Source organism: Protopterus annectens, chromosome 9.part0 (assembly GCF_019279795.1).
Source record: "Protopterus annectens isolate FY-2018-M chromosome 9.part0, PAN1.0, whole genome shotgun sequence".
NCBI classification, from domain to species: Eukaryota; Metazoa; Chordata; order Ceratodontiformes; family Protopteridae; genus Protopterus; species Protopterus annectens.
The window spans coordinates 1,619,450,798-1,619,461,106 of record NC_056743.1 but is presented as its reverse complement, the minus strand read 5'-3'; the positions used below and the strand labels follow the sequence as shown (position 1 = coordinate 1,619,461,106).

The 10,309-nt window shown below is 37.0% G+C and overlaps 1 protein-coding gene across 1 annotated transcript in view; it reads left to right on the top strand.

Annotated features, from left to right (window-relative positions):
* LOC122810975 (snaclec B9-like) overlaps window positions 1-9,594 on the top strand; it is a 247,022-nt gene extending 237,428 nt beyond the window's left edge. Inside the window, exon 3 of the mRNA XM_044082499.1 lies at window positions 9,338-9,594. Coding sequence (XP_043938434.1) covers window positions 9,338-9,552 — 215 coding nt within the window. The 3' untranslated portion in view covers window positions 9,553-9,594. The remainder of the gene's footprint in view (window positions 1-9,337) is intronic.
* The last annotated feature ends 715 nt before the right edge of the window (window positions 9,595-10,309 follow it).

Sequence of the window (10,309 nt, the reverse complement as noted above, 5' to 3'; positions counted from 1 at the left end):
ATTTTCTTTAAGTGGAGCATGTCCAACAGATCCCAGTTTGACATGGCCTTGTAAGTTAAGCAGAGATCGCCTCTGAGTAGACGATATGCTACAGAGTATAGTTGGAGTTTTTTTAGATGGTCAGCATAGGGCATCTGCTTTAGGTCTGTGATTCTTTTAGTGAGGTATTTCTGCAGCCTTTCCAGCTGTTGCAGATGTCTTGTGAGGTACAAAACAAATGGGGCGTTGTACTCTATAATGGGTCTAATGAGGGATGAGTACAGTGGGACAATGACCTCCTTTTATCTGGATGAAAAGCCCTCAGTGATGAGGTGCGCCACATAGAAGGATTTCCTGACTGTTGTGGCAATGTGGTTATTGAGGGTGAAACGACTGTCCACCTGTGCCCCTAAATTTCTCATCACACTTTCGGTGTTTAGTGTACTGTCACCTATGTGGTAACTCATGGGTACATGTTTTCCCAAAGAGGATAACTACACATTTCTTGGCATTAGGCTTAAAAAATTCACTCTGGCACCAAACATCTGTTTCTGTAAGGCCCTTTTGTAGAATATCCACATCATTTGGGGATTCAATAATGGCTCTCAGGTTGCAGTCATTTGCGAACTTTGTTAGCCAGAGTCCCTTAGTGTTGGCCTGTACTTCAGAGAAGTAGATGCCAAACAAGAGCGGTCCCAGGACTGAACCCTGAGGTACTCCACTTGTCACTTGTCTGGAAGTGGATTTGGAGTCAACTACTTTTACAGTATGGGTTCTGTCAGTAAGCCATTTGGCAACCCATCGAGTGACATAGGTATTCATGCCCAGCTTAATAAGTTTATCTATGATTCCAGAGTAGGGGATGGTGTCAAAGGCCTTGGCGAGGTCCAGATAGGCAGTGTAGCCCACCTTACCCTCATCCACAGCTCTAGAGACTGATTCAAAGTAGTCAGTCAGGTTTAGGAGACAAGATCAGCCCTTCATGAACCAAAACTGGGTGAGGTCCAGTGATTGATTGTTGCCAGTGTCTTTGTTTATAAGTTCCATGATAATACGCTCCATGGCCTTGCAGATAAGGCTTGTCAGACTGATGGGACGGTAGTTTCCGGGATCCAAGGTGGATCCCCCCTTGTGGAGTGGGATAACTGTAGCTGTGCGCCACTCAGAGGGCATGAAGTGTGAAGTGAGGCTATGATTAAACATAACACTTAGGTGAGGTGCCAGTTTATTTTGTAGTTCATGTAATACACAGCCCGGAATGTCATCTGGTCCCATGGATGCTGTATTCTTAGCTTTGGAGAGTACAGTTTCTACCTGTGTGGCCATGATTACCAGCATTTGGCAATCTTTTGGTATTGTAATGGACTCTTTAGGGGGTGAGAGGGGGGTGAAGTTGGCACTAAATCAATCTGCCAGGATATTGGCAATATCCTTGGGATGAGTATATTTAATGCCCTTCTGTTGTAGCTCAAAGCAGATTTGAGCATTGCCATTTAGATTCTTGACATAACTATAGAATGCCTTGTGGTTGTCTGCATGTGCTCATACAGTGCCTTAGTGTATGATTCACCAGTCAAACTTTCAGCTCTCATCTGCATGGGTGGCATTTAGTTTGTCACTTCTGACTTAAGTAGTATGAAGTTGGCTTTGGAGAAGTTTTTATGGATGTTTCCTTACTGGGGGAGTGGGGGTGGGATGTGGATGTCAAGGGTGATTTGCTTATGGTCAGACCTGACCAATGAGGGGGTGACCACTGGTGTGGACCATCTATCTCCCATGTTGGTAATGACTACATCTAGGATATTGGAGCCCCTGGTGGGACAATGGATTAGTTGATCCAGGGCATTGGAATTTATAAATTTTAAGAACCGTTGGGAAAAGGTGTTGGTACACGAGTAGTTTTCCCAGTTAATGGCAGGGTAGTTGAAATCACCCAGTATTAGGGTGTTTGTTTGTATCTTAATATTTTCCAGTATGTTTAGAAAGGTGTAGTGAGAATCTTGGGGCATGGTGGTGGATCTGTAGCAAGCTACAGTTTGGATTGCAGTCTTATCTAGTGTTAGTTGCACCTGGAGAATTTCAGATGCATTGTGTTGGGCAACTAGCCTGGAGGTGTGAATATCCTTGGTGAATATGGACACTCCTCCACCTTTAGTGTTTTGGTCTTGGTTTGGTGGCCGAACAGTGTGGTAAGAGTTGTAGCCTGGTATTTCAGGGGTGCTCTCTGGAGTCTTGACTGTAATATGTTACAACCACACAATTCATTTTTTTCCTATTTGAATATTTTGACTGTTTTATGTTTCTCAAGTGGGTAATAGTGAAATACTACCCTTTATGTCTTACATCTAAGCAGCACTTTTATTTATGTGATACTTATGTGTATCATCTTTCTTTTATGTTTTATGTCACCTAGGATTATGGCACCAAGGTGTCCCAGTCCCTGCACACTCCCTTCAGTGACCCTGAGAATGAAGTAATTGTGGAAGCATTTAGGTGACATGGTGCCTTTCTGCTTGAGAGGGGACATGGGGCTATGTCTGGCAAAATGCAAATTTGGCAGCAGCTAGTAGCTGACATGAATGCAGTAGGTGGCCAGGGCAGGCCATATGATCAGATGTGCCATAGGGCCACTGACATGATTTTTCTACAACATGATAGTAGACTTAAGGGTCTATATGACTCTGGGTTTGTCCTACTCTCCTTTCCCTTAAAGACAGGTTCAATAAGTGCATATCTCCAATCTTGACAAATCTCCCCATATTTATATGACCTAGTGAATAACAGATATAATGGTACTGTAAGTTCTTGCTGAAGTGTTCTCAGATCATTGTTACTAATTCCATCTCCTTCCTGTGCTTTGTTTGGATCCAGTCTGTGCAGTTCTTTTTCAATATACTCTAATTTGATTCCAGTATCTGGGGTTACCTGTATGTCACCCCTTTTGTGGAGCTAAACTGTTTCACATAAGATTTTGTAAATTAATCTATAATCTGTTATGTCTGAGAATAAATTTTAGAATCTGCACACAGTTTATCAGTTTGTGTGTTTTTACTCCTTCCACATCTTATGCATCTATAAAAAGGCTTCCTATTATGCTCAATATCTTTATATAAATTTTCTTCAAAATTTTCTTGATCTTGTTTCACACTGTGTTTAATTTATTTATCCAGCTTATTTCAGTTTTCAAAGTTGTCATTCAGCCTGTTTTCCATTTATTATATTGTTTTGTTTTTCACCTTAATCAGGTATCTTGTTCTTATGGAAATATATCCCCCTGCAGCTTTATGCATAGATCCTGATGTTATTTATTTTTTATTTTTTGTACTGAAAGAATTTTTCTTCCAGAACTCTCCATAGTCCTTCAGCAGTTTTTCCACTGAATGCATCACTCCAATTCATAACTCTCAACCATACTGAATTCCTTGGTATTTACTGTTTTTTCTAGGACATAATAATGGGGTGCCATGAATTCCCAAGTAGCCCCTTTAATTCCAAATTTTCTTCAATTTCTTTATTTTTAATACAAGTTTAAAGTTATGGCTAATGTCACTCATCACCAGCATATCCCACAATGTCATCAACATAGAGGGGCATGTGTGATCACATCAACTTCATGAGGCAAACTGCAGCCTATCAGACTCAGTCAGACTGTCAATTGGAATACCAGCAGGCAGCAGCAGTAAGCAGAGTGGAGCTGCTGTGTCCATTACAATTTAATTAAGTTCAACTTCTGCTGCAGCAGAGTCAGGCAGTCCGCCCAGTGCCCACCTGTGTCTGCACTCTGCAGGATGAGAAAATTTGCTTTCTCTGGTCCTTCAGTGACTTGACCTCTAGGTAAGTAAACAATTTAAAAAAAAGTGTGTAGCCTATGTATGGCTAACAGAAACTGCAGCAAAGGAATTGGAAATGATTCTGCAATCTGCTGCAGCCTGTACACTTCACTTGATACTTCTTTTATTGTTAAAATAAAAAATAGTTATAGCGGCACTTTTGTGTGAATGACGTGTGTGAGTGAGTGTGTGATCAGTAGTTGGACTGCTTTAAGTGATTTGTAATCATTTTCCTAGCTTGAGCATCATTCATTTCAAATCTTTAAACCAGGAGCTGAAACAATCAGGTTGTTGGATAATGATTTGAATGGAGAATTTGCTGGTGATAACAAGTTTCCTAAAAGGAAGATCAATAGATAAGATATTAAAATTTCTGAATTACCACAGCTGTACAACTTGACTTGCTTTCTTAAAATATTAGCAAAAATAGATACAACACACACGTTGTCACTGGAAGCATTTTGTACAAGTATATATTCTAACTGTATGAAAAAATCTACTAAATTATACTTGCAGTTGCTGACCATTGTCTTGAGATACATATAGCACAAAACAACATATTTGCTGGCATTCTGAATTTATGCACAGTAATATGTAAATAGCCTCACTCAAAGCTATTTTCATTCAGGTCTAGCATTTTTTTCGGAAATGTTTGATAATGTTGAGATTGTAGAGACAGGCCTGCTATGTTTACTTCCTTGTGGACCCATGTACTTTATAAATGGGAAGATGCCTGTCCACTTCTATATAACATACAACATTTTGGAGAATTAAAGTACACGATACAATAATGACAGGAATAATGCATTTTAGGAAGTGTGAATACAGTATATATTATATCAATCCTAGAAATGAGTGTTCAGATAATGTTGAATAACACTATTAGTAGTTTTGGAAAAATAAAAATAAAGGAATGAGGAGACACATTTCCTGGGAGTTTTCTTTGTTGCAAATTCTGCTTATTTTTGGTGTTTGGAAGAATGTGATCAGAAATGATACACTAAAAGTAAATTTACAGAGTAAGATGAATCATATTTTCACAATTTATAACACTAATGCAGTGAAAGCTATTTCTTTCTCTTTTTGCCTATCCTAGCAATATTTTGCTTATTGATTACTTAAATTGTTAGGTACAAAAATAGGAAATCTTATTTTACTTAAATAATTATCTTATTTCATTTTTATTGCAGATTATAAATAAACAAATAATGGAAAGGGACTATGCATGCTATGTTCTTTATCTGCATTTCCAGAAATGAGCTTCAAGCACTAGTCCAAGCAGGTGGATGTAGGATGGAATGTATCTTGTGCCAAAGTGGTTCAGAGACAGCCAAACTGTTTATATGTGTGAGAGAGAGAGATTGATCTGAAAAGGACTATTCAGGTGTGCTCTTCCAGGATACAGCATGTCAGCCTGTCTGGTCAAGTCGTCTTGTCCATTAACAACCAATTCCATTGGAATGGGTGGGGTTACATAATTATGTATGCAAATTATATATTAATCAGCATACAGATTTTTGGCCAGTTGTATGTCCTTTTCGTGGGCCTTTGTCCAGATTTTTAATGTTTCCAGGTTGAGAGGTATGCTCCAATTAGTTTTATATAGTGACTGTTTTGCTTCCATATAATCTGTAATTAATCATCTGTGTATCGCTTTAGATTTCAGTTTGGCTGAATTATCTAGCAACAAATTAACCTTTATAACCCCATGATCACTGCAAATCTTGATATGAAGTAACAGTGATTTCTGTAGGAATACAAACAATGTCTTATATGTTTTGTTCCCTTGTAGTTTTTTTGTACAATTTGAAGCAACTGTTGTTTCTGAACATACATTGTAAATAATTTCCTTACTAATGTTATAGAAATCAATATTATTCTGGTCTGTTTCTAGTAAATTTAAGTCCCCATCCACTATTATTTTCCCTCCTGTGTTTCATGCAACTCAGTATTTGAGTTTGGTGGTCTATACACTTCAACAATTGTTATATGTTCCAGGTTTGTCTTTATTGTCACAGTTACACAATCTATAGTATTGGTGTTATCATTGAACATGAAATAATAGGTTCTATATTAGTTCAGCGAATGCTTAAAAAAGCGAATGCTGATTGATCAAACTTATATAAGCAAAAGTTTAAAATATCGAAGCAACAGAAACCAGAATTTTTTCCTAGGGAAAGAATTTGGTTGTTTGTTTCTGTTGCTTTGGTATTTTCAGTGCTGGGGTGGAAAGTTATGAGTCGGGTTCAGGTAAGTGTGCGATTGTGTGGATGTGAGTGTTAGGGCGGGATAGGTGAGTTAGGGTTATGGAGCAGGTGAGGTGAGTGTGTGATAGTGACGGACCTTAGGGTTAGGGTTTGGGTTAAGGTAAGTGGATAGTTAGTGGTGTGTGTATAGTTTAGTGTAGGGTTAAGTGTCAGATTTTAGGTGTATGTGTGTGGATTGCTGTTTGTTTGGTGTGCTTGTGTTGTGTGTATGTGTTTTGGAACAGCAATTTTTTTTTCCCTAGGAAAAAAATCACTGTTCTGACAGTTCAAGATTGCAAGCTTTCACTTACATAAGTTCGATCAATCAGCGTTCACTTTTTTAAGCATTCGCTGATCTAATATAGACCCAAATAATAACAGGTCTCATAACTATTTTTAATCCTTATCATAACACCTCCTCCTGTTTTTTTTTTGTTAGAATGTCTGTTACAGTAAAAACATTTATACCCTGTCAGAACTTTTCAGTCATTTTTCTTTAATCATAGATTCATAGGTGTGCAGTAGGCTAATGGCCCTGGAGCCTTTGCAAACCTAGCCCATAGGATTACCCTGACATCATGCCATCTGACCTTAGTTCGCAGTGCTTCTGTCAAGTAGAGCCACTGGAGTGATCCCCAGAGTGAATTTTCTATTTCCCATTCACTCATCAAGGTTTCTCTTGAAGAGAGCCAGTGAGATGCTCTGCTTGACATGTATGGGAGGTCTATTCCATAGCATGGGCAGTCTCTGGGTTATGAACCTGTCCCTTCAGCACGTTCTGTTGATTGTAGTAATGAGGTTGAGATCACTGGAGCATGTGATGCAGAGGGATTGGGATTTCCCAATGTTTCACAAACAATAGCAACATCAGATTTGTGGTAACATAGACAATTTTCCATTAAAAAAACTTTATTATTGATAATCCTAGCATTAAGAACCATCAGAGATGCAATAAATGTTGCTGTCTGTGAACTGTTAAATTAGCAAGCTGGTGAAAATCCTTCCTTATGTTTTTCAAATATTGCAAAATATCTGCTGCAAAAATTCTCTTCCATGATCTTGACAAATGCACACCATCCTGTCTGAACATGTGTGCAAAAGAAGGCTTGGCTGCTCTACAGATTTCCATTGCTTTTCTATAACGGGACTGTTTTTCATGTAGGTATTTACCCAAAACATCTTTTCAGTCATGGTGTCCTGACTCTCCTTTCTATATGAGATTTTTGAAAAATACATCCAATCACTTGTACAAATTATGTTATCTAAGCAGAATGTAAGTTCCTTACTAACAGTCAGAGTTGTGGATGAAATCATCTGCACCAACATGAATAAAAACAGATCGGTACTTCCTTACATTAAGGTGTTCTAAGGCTTGTCTCACATCCTCTGTTTTTGTTCCTGGCAAGCATAAAATTACTTATTTTCATTATGTTCTCTGCAAATGTAAGTATCACTTCCTCTAATAACTGAATGTCCAATTGCAAGAATATTTTTCTGACCAGATCTGAAGAATCTCCAGCTTCTAATTCAATAATAGCTGTGCTGTCAGTTGTTACAAAGGAATGATCTCCATCACCATTAGTCTTATTAATCCCACTGCTTGCATTGTGTGTTACATGATTTCCAAACATACAGTTCTCATCCAGCTGGCTTCATATGTCCACACCTTCAGCCATGTCATCAATGTCAGCCTTTCTCATTTTTTTTCTTATAGTGATGTTTTTCAATCCTTCCACACTCAGGTTTGATTTCTTTCTTTTCACCTACCCCTTGCTTCTTTTTTTCTACCTTGTCTTTTGAAACAATGCTGACTTTTGCTGTGGATTGAAGTTTTTTTTATAGTAAATTGTTATCATTCTGGATAACCTGTGTGTTACATAAAAAGCAGTGTCCTTTTTAGTGTGTATACTCTTTACTTTACAGACATTTATCATTTCCTGTTCTTCCTTGTTATTTGTTTTGAACTTCTTCCTTTCTGTCTGTTTTATTTCCTTCTATAAGCTCTGAATCCTCAGATTGCTGAATATTTGTATCCAGAATTACAAAGGTGCCAGGGCCATTGTCTTGTTTCATAGGGGTTCAGTGATCTTTACAAACAATAGATACATTCTTTCCTAAATGTGTTCTATTTGCTCTTTGCCTAACATTATTTGTCTCACCAGTCCAGTCATTAATATATGCAACAACATTTCTTCAAGCCATGCCAGTTGCAAAAGTGCAATCACCATCAGTAAATCTTAATTTTACTACTAATAATGTTAAGCAAATCATCCCACTTTTGACATGAGGAACACCGATCACCAGTGTTATCAGGTGTTACATTTAAATATGCATAGCATTTATTACACTGTACAAAATATTTGTGGTTTAGCAAATCATTAATGGCATACTGATTTAAGGAATCCATATTCAGCTGCAAATTAATAACAAATTCTAAAAGAAAAGATTATTCAAAATCAGTTACTACAGAATTCAAAGAGAACATATATTAACCTCGGTGAAAAAAAAACGTATAACTAAATACAAAGTTAAGTGCAGTAAAGGTGTTTTTCAGACCGTACAACTTCTGAAAGTTACACAACAACTGGAATTCTTTTACATCGCTTGCACATGGGCACACTATGTTTTGCATACTATTGCTTGTAGTACATTGTTAGTGTATTAAAAACATTTCAATGGAATTGTCAGTGTCCCATCACTGGTAACAACGTTTGTTGTATCTGCAATGTAGCATTGTAAAGAAATTCATTATCCCTGTTGAAAATTACATTAGTGACAAATGTATGGAAATAATAGAAGTTCACAGACTGAGAATTCATTACTGTTGCAAAATACCATTCTTCATTTTCCTACCACACGATTTGTGGTTGAAAATGTATAGGACAGAAATGTTGAAATTTTGTGATGTTCCTTACAGTAGAACCTAAAAAGTTTGCACATCATGTGTTACTTTATATTTTGAGGAAACTGAATTTGATGTGAATTTTATGAGGACAGATACATATTCCTCCACTGGAATGAACCCAGCCTCTGGTCTGTAACATCACCTTCAATTACTCAGCCTATGCAGATCTTCCCTTGAAATAGTAACAGTCTACAGATATTTGTTGCTATTATTCATTTCACAGATCACATATGTACATCAAATGCATACAATGATATTGTTAATGTAATACAAAGAAAGCAAGATTCAGTCTTAGGCAAGGTTATGGAACACAACTATAAGATACTGCATGTGCATTTAAACATTGTCACTGACCTTAACATCATATTGTTTTACAGAAAACATTGACAATGGGTGCCCTTGCAACTGGAAGACATTTCAGAATCACTGTTACAAAGTATTCCTAGAAAACAAATCCTGGGATGACGCTAATGAGCATTGCAAGTTTCATGGCTCCCACCTTGCAGTGATCAATTCCAAGGCCGAAAATGTATGTTTTTTAGCTTATTATTATCAGACATTTAATAAAATTGAAAATGTATGTGATTTTTAATGCACATTCTTTCTTAAACAGCATGCATTTGTATTTCTAAAAAGGCAGACAAAACATATGCTATCACAAATTCTTTATGAGCAAGTGCAATGTATAAAAGTATCAATTGACACTGACAAAATGTCAGCAAAAAAAGCAAAAAAACCCTATAAAAGTTCTTCAGCAGATAAAGCAGTCACAAACTGATCTGTAACTTTGTAAATCAGTTATAAGCAATCATTTCAAAGTTCTGTAAATGAAACAATACCATCAGCATTCAGAAGGCATAACTTTTTATATGATAAAATGAGTTATCAATATAAACTGAAAATATATGTGATGGTCATAATAAAATTTTGCTTAGATTGCTTTTCTCTAGAGTTGTAACCATTAAGAATATTATTCAAGTTGGCTCATAATTTCAGGTATTGTGTCATGAAAATATGCATTTTCTCAGTGACTTGATATTATCTGAGATTGAATTGAATAATGCAAAAAATGATGGATAACATCTCTCTTGTTAATCACACACACACACACACACACACACACACACACACACACACACACACATGCAGTTATTCAAACTGCACTTTTATGAAATGTAGTTTTACAAATTGTGGTTTTTTTGAAAGTGGTATGGTGGTCTGTGATTTAGACAAGGTGGGTGATATGTGGATGTGTATGGATTTTTATTATTTTTTAGTTGCTTGGGAAGTTTTGAGAGTAGGTTGGGGTAGACAGGTGAGAATGTTTGTGTGTTAGTATTGAATATATA